The 13,143-nt window shown below is 47.9% G+C and overlaps 1 protein-coding gene across 1 annotated transcript; it reads right to left on the reverse strand.

Annotated features, from left to right (window-relative positions):
- Positions 1–3,586: 3,586 nt before the first annotated feature.
- tmem258 (transmembrane protein 258) lies at positions 3,587–12,644 on the reverse strand. The gene is made up of 4 exons (XM_070898670.1): positions 12,461–12,644; positions 8,568–8,677; positions 4,758–4,913; positions 3,587–3,760 (listed from the first exon to the last, which is right to left on the reverse strand). The coding sequence occupies exons 1-3, from the start codon at positions 12,461–12,463 to the stop codon at positions 4,787–4,789; spliced, it is 240 nt and encodes a 79-aa protein (XP_070754771.1). The 5' UTR covers positions 12,464–12,644; the 3' UTR covers positions 3,587–3,760; positions 4,758–4,786.
- Between the last annotated feature and the right edge of the window lie 499 nt (positions 12,645–13,143).

The following is a 13,143-nucleotide window of genomic DNA, read 5'->3' on the forward strand; positions in this document are numbered from 1 at the left end:
TGAGTGGGCAAATGCGTGGCAGATGAAGTATAATGTGGATAAATGTGAGGTTATCCACTTTGGTGGTAAAAACAGAGAGACAGACTATTATCTGAATGGTGACAGATTAGGAAAAGGGAAGGTGCAACGAGACCTAGGTGTCATTGTACATCAGTCATTGAAGGTTGGCATGCAGGTACAGCAGGCGGTTAAGAAAGCAAATGGCATGTTGGCCTTCATAGCGAGGGGATTTGAGTACAGAGGCAGGGAGGTGTTGCTACAGTTGTACAGGGCCTTGGAGAGGCCACACCTGGAGTATTGTGTACAGTTTTGGTCTCCTAACTTGAGGAAGGACATTCTTGCTATTGAGGGAGTGCAGCGAAGATTCACCAGACTGATTCCCGGGATGGTGGGACTGACTTATCAAGAAAGACTGGATCAACTGGGCTTGTATTCACTAGAGTTCAGAAGAGTGAGAGGGGACCTCATAGAAACGTTTAAAATTCTGACGGGTTTGGACAGGTTGGATGCAGGAAGAATGTTCCCAATGTTGGGGAAGTCCAGAACCAGGGGTCACAGTCTAAGGATAAGGGGTAAGCCATTTAGGACCGAGATGAGGAGAAACTTCTTTACCCAGAGAGTGGTGAACCTGTGGAATTCTCTACCACAGAAAGTAGTTGAGGCCAATTCACTAAATATATTCAAAAGGGAGTTAGATGAAGTCCTTACTACTCGGGGGATCAAGGGGTATGGCGTGAAAGCAGGAAGGGGGTACTGAAGTTTCATGTTCAGCCATGAACTCATTGAATGGCGGTGCAAGCTAGAAGGGCTGAATGGCCTGCTCCTGCACCTATTTTCTATGTTTCTATGATTCATAGCTTCGTAATGACTCAGTTTCTCTTTTCTCTGGAGTTTTTCCCAGGATCTATCCTTGGACCCTCTTATTTAGCTATGTGCTGCCCTTTGACGACCTCTGCAGACATGGGATTATAGGAACGGGAGCAGGCCATTTAGCCCCTCAAGACTGTTCAGCCATTCAATGAGATCATGGCTGATCTGCGATCTGACTCCATATACCTGCCTTTACCCCATATCCTGCGATGTCTATGGTTAACAAAAATCCATCAATCTCAGATTTAAAATTAACAATTGATCTAGCATCAATTAGCATCCACATGTTTGCTAACAACACCCAGCTCCATCTCTCCGCCTGTAGTGTCAAACCAGACGAAGGGTCGCCGACCTGAAACATTAACTCTGCTTTCTCTCCACAGATGCTACCTGACCTGCTGAGATTTCCAACATTTCCTGTTTTTATATGCAGTGTCAGCCTCCTTGACCCACACCCAGTCTTGGCTAAACTGCAATTTCCCCCAGTTAAAAGTTAAACCATTCCCTTTGGATCCCGCCACGAACATCTCACTCTTGCCACCAATTCCATCCTCCTCCCAAACTGTCTCCGGTTGAACAGGATTATTTGCAACATCAGCATCCTATTCAACCCCAAGCTGACTTTCTGACCCTCTGATAGACTGCCTACATCCACCTCTGTAACATCACCCATCTCTGCGTATTTTCTGGTGCTAATACTCACATCCATACCTCACCTCCCCACTCAACTATTCCAAAGATGCACTTTTCTCCAGTACTGTGCCAGACCGATGCATGATGCTAAAAATGGACTCCACAATTACCCAAGAGATTCTATCAGTCCAGAACATGGACGGGTTACAAATACTGAGCACTTAAAATAATCTATGTAATTCTATGTAAGGAAAGACTTGCATTTATATAGCACCTTTCACAACCTCAGGATGTGCCCATGCCGCTTTACAGCCAATTAAATAGTTTTTGAAGTGTAGTCATTGTTGCAATGTAGGAAACACAGCAGCCAATATAAGACCTGATGGCCTGCATCCTAGCGTCTTCAAAGTGGCTGCAGAGATAGTGGATGCATTGGTTGTAATGTTCCAAAATTCCCTGGATTCTGGGGAGGTCCCAGCGGATTAGAAATCCGCAAATGTAACACCCCTATTTAAAAAAGGAGCCAGACAGAAAGCAGGAAACTATTGACCAGTTAGCCCAACATCTGTCGTTGGGAAAATGCTGGATTCCATTATTAAGGAAGCAGTAGCGGGACATTTTGAAAAGCATGACAGTCAAGCAGAGTCAGCATGGTTTTATGAAAGGGAAATCATGTTTGACAAGTTTGCTGTAGTTCTTTGAGGATGTAATGAGCAGAGTGGATAAAGGGATGTGGTGTATTTAGATTTCCAGAAGGCATTCGATAAGGTGCCACATAAAAGGTTACTGCACAAGATAAAAGTTCATGGGGTTGGGGGTAATATATTAGCATGGATAGAGGATTGGTTAACTAACAGAAAGTTGGGATAAATGGGTAGTTTTCCAGTTGGGAAACAGTAACTAGTGGGGTGCCACAGGGATCGTTGCTGGGGCCTCAACTATTTACAATCTATATTAATGACTTGGATGAAGGGATCGAATGTAATGTAACCAAGTTTGCTGATGATACAAAGGCGGGTGGGAAAGCAAGTTTTGAGGACACAATCTGCAAAAGGATATAGACAGGCTAAGTGATAGGGCAAAAATTTGGCAAATGGAGTATGTGGGAAAATGTCAGGTTATCCACTTTGGCAGGAAAAATAAAAAATTATTTAAATGGAGATTACAAAATGCTGCAGTACAGAGGGACCTGCGGGTCCTTGTGCATGAAACACAAAACGTGAAGACTGCAGGTACAGCAAATAATCAGGAAGGCAAATGGAAGGTGCTTTATTGCAAGGGAAATGGAGTATAAAAGCAGGGAAGTCCTGCTACAACTGTACAGGGTATTGGTGAGGCCACACCTGGAGTACTGCGTAGTTTTGGTCTCCTTACATAAAGGAGAGATATACTTGCACTGGAGACAGTTCAGAGAAGGTTCACTTGGTTGATTCCTGAGATGAAGGGGTTGACTTATGAGAAAAGGTTGAGCAGATTGGGCCTATACTCATTGGAGTTTAGAAGAATGAGAGGTGATCTTATTGAAACATAAGGTACTGAGGGGGCTCGACAAGGCGGATGCAGAGAGGATGTTTCCACTCGTGGGGAATCTAGAATTAGGGGACATTGTTTCAGAATAAGGGGTCACACATTTAGAACTGATATGAGGTGGAATTTCTTCTCTGAGGGTTGTAAATCTGTGGAATGCTCTGCCCCAGAGAGCTGTGGAGGCTGGGTCAATGAATATATTTAAGGTGGAGATAGGCAGATTTTTGAACAATAAGGGGGTCAAGGGTTATGGGGAGCGGGCAGGGAAGTGGAGTGGAGGCCAAGATCAGATCAGCCATGATCGTATTAAATGGCGGAGCAGGCTCGAGGGGCTAAATGGCCTACTCCTGCTCCTATTTCTTATGTTATGTTCTATTGGCCAGGGCATCGGGGAGAACTCCCCGGCTCTTCTTCAAAATAGTGCCATGGGATCTTTTAAGTCCACCTGAGATAGCTTGGTTTAATGTCTCATTCAAAAGACAACACAGCAGCCAGAACAGCATGGAATATTTCAAAATTATAGATTTTGCAAACTTGAAAAGTAAACAGCAAAAAATATTTGAACAAAGCTTTTATTTTTTGTTTGTACAGAATACGTTCTTATAAAAAAATCCAGGTGGTACTCAGTGGCTCTTGAAGAGCTGCTGCTCCTGTAATAACCGGTGGTATTGAGATGACGATGAAGTCAATGTGGAAACAGCAACTGTTGATGGAATGGTCCCTCATGTTTCTATACAGGATACAAAATAGGCAAGTTAAAAAATGTACAACCGTTACTTGCATTTAAATTGTGCCTTTAATGTAGAAAAATGTACCCAAAGGTGCTTCACAGAGATGCATGGTAAAACAAACACCAAGCCAAAGGGGAGAGATTAGGAGAGGTGACCAAAGCAGGCAAGGGAGGTGTAGGAGTTTAGGGAGAGAATTCCAGGGCAAGACACAGGCAGCTGAAGTCATGGCTACTAATGGTGGGGTGAAAGGAGGGGTTCAGGGGGATGCACAAGAGAGGTCAGAGTCTGCAAAACAATGTTCAGATAGAGACGTAGCACTAGAGGAGACTAGAGATGAGGGAGGGGCAAGACCCTCCCTTTCCCTCAACGACTATCTGTCCCACCTGTGACAGGGACTGTGGTTCCCGTATTGGACTGTTCAGCCACCGAAGGACTCATTTTAAGAGTGGAAGCAAGTCTTCCTTGATTCCGAGGGACTGTCTGTGTTGATGATGAGGATGAATGCCCTTCAGAGCCAAATATTCTAGACTTGGGACTGTCCAGGATCACAAAAAGTGGACAAAATACAGGCGGCCACCCAGAGCCGGCGATACTACTCGCCAACTTCTCAGATGCCGCACTCTGGCACCTTCAGAAAAGAGGATAAAATTGCGGGGTGGAGTTGGAAAAAAAAGGAAAATTAAGGTCTTATATACACACACAATTGGATTTTAGTCTGTTTAGCACAAAGGTAAAATATTGGTGGAAGCAGTTTAAAGTACCACACAACACAATATTAAAGCGTCTTGGTTTAAGTGAAACTTACACCATTGCGCTATCTGTCCCACCTGTGACAGGGACTGTGGTTCTCGTATTGGACTGTTCAGCCACCCAAGGACTCATTTTAAGAGTGGAAGCAAGTCTCCCTCGATTCCGAGGGACTGCCTGTGATGATGATGACCATTCTGGAGACAACACTGAGGGTTGGGTGCTCTAAAAACAGAAGCTTCTCCTTACCTTGCCTCCCTGCACACTCCCAGCTGCCCTCATACGTAGATCCCGACCCATAGGAGGAGGAAAAGCACTCCAAATCCCATAAAGAGAGAAGCCACTAGAGAAATCAGCAGCTCTTTGTAGATATCTCGCGTGTACTTGGTAGACGTTACCTCATATCTAATAAAACAATTCAGGAAAAGTGGCTTGGAATTGGATTTAGTTTCTGCAACTCCTCCCCTGATGGAAGTGTCGTATACCGTGAGGAGCTAACATTGTGGGAACTAGAAAATCTCCCTATTGCTGCCCATGGGATCTCAGAAGATACAGTGCTTTATAAGGACAAAAGAATTATACCATGCAATGCACAGTGCATTATTCTGCTCCTGTATGGTTCAGTGACGTGGACCATGTACAGTAGACACCTCAAATCGCTGGAGAAATACCACCAACAATGTCTCCGCAAGATCCTACAAATCCCCTGGGAGGACAGGTGTACCAGCATTAGCGTCCTCGACCAGGCCAACATCCCCAGCATCGAAGCATTGACCACACTTGATCAGCTCCGCTGGGCAGGCCACATTGTCCGCATGCCAGACACGAGACTCCCAAAGCAAGCTCTCTACTCGGCACACCTTCACGGCAAACGAGCCCAAGGTGGGCAGTGGAAACATTACAAGGACACCCTCAAAGCCTCCTGATAAAATGCAACATCCCCACCGACACCTGGAAATCCCTGGCCAAAGACCACCCTAAGTGGAGGAAGTGCATCTGGGAGGGCGCTGAGCACCTCGAGTCTCATCGCCGAGAGCATGCAGAAACCAAGCGCAAACAGTGGAAAGAGCGTGCTGCAAACCAGTCCCACCCACCCTTACCCTCAACGACTATCTGTCCCATCTGTGACAGCGATTGTGGTTCTCGTATTGGACTGTTCAGCCACCTAAGGACTCATTTTAAGAATGAAAGCAAGTCTTCCTCTGCCTATGATTATTCTGCTGCTTCGGATGGAGCAGGCCACTAATTGCTGGACAAGTTTCTCTGTAGATCAAGATTTGCTTGAAAATTCCTGACTCTTCTCAAGGTCAGAAGAAACCAGCAATAACTAACTCTTTATAAAAAAAGTGTGATGCAGAAATTTACATGTGAAGGATCTGTCTCAAAACAAGGGCAGAAAGACATACACGCAGTCTACAAATCAAATCCCCAAATCCAAACAGGAATTCCAATCTTTTTTCCTCTCCAATTTCCCCCAATCGCTCCTGAAGACATTGGTTCACAGTGGACCATGGTTGGACAGGTCCTTGCCCCCCTCCACTACCACACTCAACTCTTGAAAACCTAGCATAGAAACATAGAAAATAGGTGCAGGAGTAGGCCATTCGGCCCTTCGAGCCTGCACCACCATTCAATAAGATCATGGCTGATCATTCACCTCAGTACCCCTTTCCTGCTTTCTCTTCATACCCCTTGATCCCTTTAGCCATAAGGGCCACATCTAACTCTCTCTTGAATATATCCAACGAACTGGCATCAACAACTCTCTGAGTGAAGAAGTTTCTCCTCATCACAGTCCTAAATGGCTTACCCCTTATCTTTAGACTATGTCCCCTGGTTCTGGACTTCCCCAACATTGGGAACATTCTTGCTGCATCTAACCGGTCCAGTCCCGTCAGAATTTTATGTTTCTATGAGATCCCTTCTCATCCTTCTAAACGCCAGTGAATACAGGCCCAGTTGATCCAGTCTCTCCTCATATGTCAGTCCTGCCATCCCGGGAATCAGTCTGGTGAACCTTCGCTGCACTCCCTCAATAGCAAGAATGTCCTTCCTCAGATTGGGAGACCAAAACTGAACACAATATTCCAGGTGAGGCCTCACCAAGGCCCTGTACAGCTGCAGCAAGACCTCCCTGCTCCTATACTCAAATCCCCTAGCTATGAAGGCCAACATGTCATTTGCCTTCTTCACTGCCTGCTGTACCTGCATGCCAACTTTCAATGACTGATGTACCATGACACCCAGGTCTCGTTGCACCTCCCATTTTCCTAATCTGCCGCCATTCAGATAATATTCTGCCTCCCTGTTTTTGCCACCAAAGTGGATAACCTCACATTTATCCACATTATACTGCATCTGCCATGCATTTGCCCACTCACCTAACCTGCCCAAGTCACCCTGCAACCTCTTAGCATCCTCGTCACAGCTCACTCTGCCACCCAGCTTAGTGTGATCTGCAAACTTGGAGATATTATATTCAATTCCTTCATCCAAATCATTAATGTATATTGTAAAGAGCTGGGGTCCCAGCACTGAGCCCTGCGGCACTCCACTAGTCACTGCCTACCATTCTGAAAAGGACCCGTTTATCCCGACACTCTGCTTCCTGTCTGCCAACCAGTTCTCTATCCACGTCAGTACATTACCCCCAAAACCATGTGCTTTAATTTTGCACACCAATCTCTTGTGTGGGAACTTGTCAAAAGCCTTTTGAAAGTCCAAATACACCACATCCACTGGTTTTCCCTTGTCCATTCTACTAGTTACATCCTCAAAAAATTCTAGAAGATTTGTCAAGCATGATTTCCCTTTCATAAATCCATGCTGATTTGGACCGATCCTGTCACTGCTTTCTAAATGCGCTGCTATTACATCTTTATTAATTGATTCCAACATTTTCCCCACTACCGATGTCAGGCTAACCAGTCTATAATTCCGTTTTCTCCCTCGCTCCTTTTTTAAAAAGTGGGGTTACATTAGCTACCCTCCAGTCCATAGGAACTGATCCAGAGTCGATAGCTGTTGGAAAATGACCTCCAATGCGTCCACTATTTCTAGGGCTACTTCCTTAAGAACTCTGGGATGCAGACGATCAGGCCCTGGGGATTTATCGGCCTTCAATCCCATCAATTTCCCTAACACAATTTCCTAACCACTAAGGATTTCCTTCAGTTCCTCCTTCTCGCTCGATTCCGAGGGACTGCCTTTGATGATGACTCACTAGTCTTGGTGCGTTTGTACACGGCCATTCCAAAATGCTATTTACAATACTTTCAAATCTGATTACTAAATGTCGGCATCAGTAAAATTGTGTTGATCATTGATGCAAGGGATGTCATTGCTGGGGAATACAAGAAGTCTCCCTTTGGCATAAAGCAATTTCAGCTGAGATATAGCATAGGTTATCTCCTATCACCTACCATCTCACCGATGGGCGCTACTCGGTGCCGAACTTGTGGCCAACATATTGCCGTAGGCAAGCAGGCTCATACAGCAGTGCCTGGTCTTCAGTCGTCTTGGACCCCCTTGCCACCGGACCAAGACCTTGCTCAGCTAAACCCGTGCAGTAGCCAGTGTGCAATGGCCACCCCACGTTAAAAGAACTCACGCACAGGCATCTTCCACTCCTTTATGATATCTGCAGAATAAAGATTTCCCGACAATGAGCCAACGAAGTGCCTCACCACAATCCCTGTTGGTATTACATGAGTTATCCTTACAACTCGAATGAAGGCTTGTGCCAAAGACCATCACCCAGCAAAACACTCGATTGAAAGCAATGTCCCCTCCAATTATTTTTTTGGCCCATGTTGCCCTTTAACGGGATGCGCGGGCCTTTCAAAATTCCGTGCGTGCGCGGTTTTATTATTTAAGAGCCAGCTGACCGGCTGCGAGACCGTCAGAGCGCTGCGCGGCTGTGCAGCTTAACGGGAACGTTGGTTGAGAGTACACTAAATTCATTTCAACCAAGAGTGAATCTTTTGCCCATTACTCTGGCTTAGAACAATCCAGTCCCGCATAACAATTCTTGAACCAGTCACAGTCTAAAAAGGATACACAAAGAACCATGCAGTGAAGAACATCCCAATCGCAAGAAGAACCACCGTCAAGTGTGGGAAGACGGCAGGATTGACTGGGCTCGTATATCTGGTCATCGCCTCCAGCTCCTGAAGAGAAACACAATGGGCACACAATTAATATACTGTCATCATCATAGGCAGTCCCTCGGAATTGAGGAAGACTTGCTTCCACTTTTAAAATGAGTCCTTAGGTGGCTGAACAGTCCAATACGAGAACCACAGTCCCTGTCACAGGTGGGACAGATAGTTGTTGAGGGAAAGGGTGGGTGGGACTGGTTTGCCGCACACTCTTTCCGCTGCCTGCCTGCATTGTACATCGCAGTAGTGACAGAGTATGTGCACTGAGATCCGTACCAACGCACAGAATGGCGAAAATTCTTGCAAGAGAAACATAATGCCAATATTGAAATTGCAGGTGCACTGACGGAAATACATTATTATGACAAGTTATCATCTCAGAGATGCCTTTTCAGATCCCGAGTGATGCACTTAGTCCAATTTTCAAGCTATCTGTCTAAACTCTTGCATCATCATAGGCAGTGCCTCGGAATCGAGGAAGACTTGCTTCCACTCTTAAAATGAGTCCTTAGGTGGCTGAACAGTCCAATATGGGAACCACGGTCCCTGTCACAGGTGGGACAGATAGTCGTTGAGGGAAAGGGTGGGTGGGACTGGTTTGCCGCACGCTCGTTCCGCTGCCTGCGCTTGGTTTCTGTATGCTCGCGGCAACGAGACTCGAGATGCTCAGCGCCCTCCCGGATGCACTTCCTCCACTTAGGGCGGTCTTTGGTCAGGGACTTCCAGGTGTCGGTGGGGATGTTGCACTTTATCAGGGAGGCTTTGAGGGTCTATATACTGTACCCTAGTGCTGGGTGGGAATAGTTCCAAATGTGCCATAACCTTCAAGCACCTCATCCAAGTGAGAATCTTCATGCATGAGACTCGACAGTAAGTGGTGAGCAGGTCACTGCACTGTGGAAAGCAACATAGGCAAAGCCAATCTGGTCTTTAGCCAATATCCATGTACACATTCTAGCACGGATCACTGAATCGTGATCAGAAGCATGCAGCCTAGCTGATTTTTCCTCCCAACTGCAAGGACTGAGGCCACTCTTGTAGGAGCCCACCTGCTGCTATTCTAACCTTTTTATTAAAAACAGATGAAAGGAGACTTGAAGAACTGTATCGCAAGTGTATGTGTGTACCATTCTACCAGAGGGGCCTGGGTTCAGTTCATCTCCATCCACTGGCAGGAAATAGTGAAAACAGAAAGCAAAAAGGTAATAAATCAAATTAAAAATAAATCCTGTGCCATGACCTTAGTAAAGATGGTCAGTTTTTATTGTATTGGTTTGAGACGACTACCATTAAAGCAACACAGAGCCAGCAACCCTGAAAGATAATCATCTCCAGTTAAGCACAGCCCACGTGCAAGGCTGTTCCCTGGTGTTCAATGCAGGTTATATTTTGACAAAGGAGTCTGTGGGGGAGGCCATGATCTGCATTAAAACGATTGTTAATGATATGAAACATTCCCTTCGAAGGGTAATGAGGCTGAAGTGATGAGACTAACTCACGGGAGGGTCTCGCACAACTTAAATTCCAATTCAAGCAACTTCATGCCCGACCTGTCATCACCAGGATTTCAGTACAGACATTTGATAGGCATAACCCAGCATTGTAGGAAGGTCCTTCTCAGAAGAGACCAAACGGTGCATCAGAGGAGGTCATGTGAAAAAAACTTCACATTCAGTACGTTTCGAGAACAGGACAGAATGGAGCCAAGCAGACGAAGGAGCCTCAATTTATGAGGCAAGGTGAGGTGAACCCTCTTATTTCAAAGTCAGACAAGTGCCCAATAGCTAGATCAGCTTTGCAACAGTATACAAGAAATGATTTGACGTGATGCACACACACAGGCTGCAGAAATTTGGGTGCGGTGAGACAGTGGAAGATTTGAAGGATAAGGATTTAAAAAGTTAATGCATTGGGAGATAGGAAGCCCACATTGGTCAGCAAGGATGGGAGAGATACAAGAGTTCGATACGCCGGACACTGTGCGGGAAAGAACACAGGAGTCTATAGAGAGTGCAAGCTGGAGGTAAGCAAGGCACTGAGGAAATAGTACCCAGATTCAACAAAATGATTTCAGCGGCAGCAGTGATGGATGGAATGTGAGGTTTGATGCTCAGCTCTGGATCAAACACAACATCAAGTGGCTAGGGAGGGTATTAAGGCAGCGAGTCAATCCTCTGGCAGAGGCCAGAAAATGATGACACCTTCTCCAGCTTGGTGTCAATTCTTGTCGGATTACACCTCTGTGAAGCACCTTGGTAACATTTCCTATGTTAAAGATACATTGTCTTCCTGCTGTTCAATTGACTTTATGCTCATTGGAAGCTTTGTGGATTACACAGTGCACGTCACAGGTGATGACCACACTATTAACACTAACCGGAGATGTCACCTTTGCCCAAGTCGAGATGTGGAGCGGATCGGGACCTTGGCAAAGTTCTGATCTCACTTTAGAAAACTGATTAAAATTAATGCCACCAACAGAGGGCTTCCCCTCTACCCACTCCAAAACCAGATGGGGCAGGCATTTTTAAAAGGCTGCATTCATGTGAAAGACAGGAGCCCAATCATACATCCACACAGCTTTTCGAAAAACTCAGTAATTCAAAACCTGTCTTTCTTCAAAATTACTGTGGGATGAGAAGCTGAAATCAGGAACACTCAGTTCGAAAGTGGCTGAATAGTTACCATCTTGCAAGATAGCACGAGAAAAAAAACCTTCTCTTTAAAAATAAAGACTCTCACAGCATGTCATTTTCAAATTTCACAGGACAGCTTCAAATGAAAAAAGTTCTTCAACCACTTCATCCCAGAACACACACTACAGCTTTGGACTGATTCTGAATTGAGCCCAGGGGTCCTGGACCAGCACGGAGCTTGTCTCCCCGGGGGGGGGGGGGGGGGACAGGACCAGCACGGAGCTAGTCTCCCCCCGGGGGGGGGGGGGGACAGGACCAGCACGGAGCTAGTCTCCCCGGGGGGGGGGACAGGACCAGCACGGAGCTTGTCTCCCCGGGGGGGGGGGGAACAGGACCAGCACGGAGCTAGTCTCCCCGGGGGGTGGGGGGAGAACAGGACCAGCACGGAGCTAGTCTCCCCGGGGGGTGGGGGGGGGACAGGACCAGCACGGAGCTAGTCTCCCCAGGGGGTGGGGGGAGAACAGGACCAGCACGGAGCTAGTCTCCCCGGGGGGGGACAGGACCAGCACGGAGCTAGTCTCCCCGGGGGGTGGGGGGAGAACAGGACCAGCACGGAGCTAGTCTCCCCGGGGGGGGGGGGGGGGGACAGGACCAGCACGGAGCTAGTCTCCCCCGGGGGGGGGGGGAGACAGGACCAGCACGAGCTAGTCTCCCCGGGGGGGGGGACGGGGACGGGACAGGACCAGCACGGAGCTAGTCTCCCCGGGGGGGGGGGACAGGACCAGCACGGAGCTAGTCTCCCCGGGGGGGGGGGGGGGGGGGAACAGGACCAGCACGGAGCTAGTCTCCCGGGGGGGGGGGGGAACAGGACCAGCACGGAGCTAGTCTCCCCGGGGGGGGGGGGGGGGGAACAGGACCAGCACGGAGCTAGTCTCCCCGGGGGGGGGGGGGGGGGGGAACAGGACCAGCACGGAGCTGCCCCCCAGGGGGATGGCCCCAGCACTGTGCCCCGCCATGAAGTGGTGTCGGTGCCGCTCGGGCTCGGCCCCCGGCATTCTCCCCCTCCCCAGCTCCCCCTCTCTCCACACGAGTTTCTCTCTCTCCCCTCCCCGGGTTTTTTTTCTCTCTCTCTCTCTCTCCCCCGCGGATCTCTCACCATTTTTGCTTGTTTAGGCCACGTCTCCACGGCGGAAGTAGCGTCACTGGCTGCGCGCCGCCGCACTGCCCCCTGGGTACTGTAGTCTCCCTGTCCAGGGGGGGTCAATCCCCTCTCTGACCTGCGCGCCCCAGTCCCCAATCCCCGAGCCGCAGCGGGGTGCAGTTTAATCCGGTATCCGTCAGGCGGAGCTTCACCCCGGGCTCCGGGTCCCGGCGGGCGACTACAACTCCCGGCGGTCATTGCGGCCGTCGCACATGCGCATTGACAAGGATCCAGAAAGGTTGTCACGTGAGTGTGCGTTGCCTCCCACTGAGACAGGGCCTTCATAATCATCTTCTTCATCTTCATGTTCATCATCATCTTCATCATCATAGGCAGAACTCGGAACCGAAGAAGACTTGCTTCCACTCTTAAAATGAGTCCTTAGGTGGCTGAACAGTCCAATACGAGAACCACAGTCCCTGTCACAGGTGGGACAGATAGTCTCCACTACCTCCTTGTTCACTGTGACTTTCGCAGCATCTTTTTTTAAGGCAGCCCATTGTTCGATTACAGTTTTGCCTGCTAATCTTTGATTCCAATGTACCCAGACCATATGTTCTCAACCCACTGAAATTAGCCCTCATCCAATTAAGTATTTTTACTCTAGATGGCTCCCTGTCCTTTTCCATAGTTAATCT

The sequence above is a fragment of the Pristiophorus japonicus genome, chromosome 14 (genome assembly GCF_044704955.1).
Source record: "Pristiophorus japonicus isolate sPriJap1 chromosome 14, sPriJap1.hap1, whole genome shotgun sequence".
In the NCBI taxonomy this organism is placed as follows: domain Eukaryota; kingdom Metazoa; phylum Chordata; class Chondrichthyes; family Pristiophoridae; genus Pristiophorus; species Pristiophorus japonicus.

What these genes read in the sequence shown, in the direction of transcription:
- tmem258 (XM_070898670.1), bottom strand. An exon ending in TTCACTGCATGGTTCTTTGT is followed by an intron (nt 4,914 to 8,567) that starts GTATCCTTTTTA and finishes TTGTTTTATTAG; the next exon opens with ATATGAGGTAACGTCTACCA.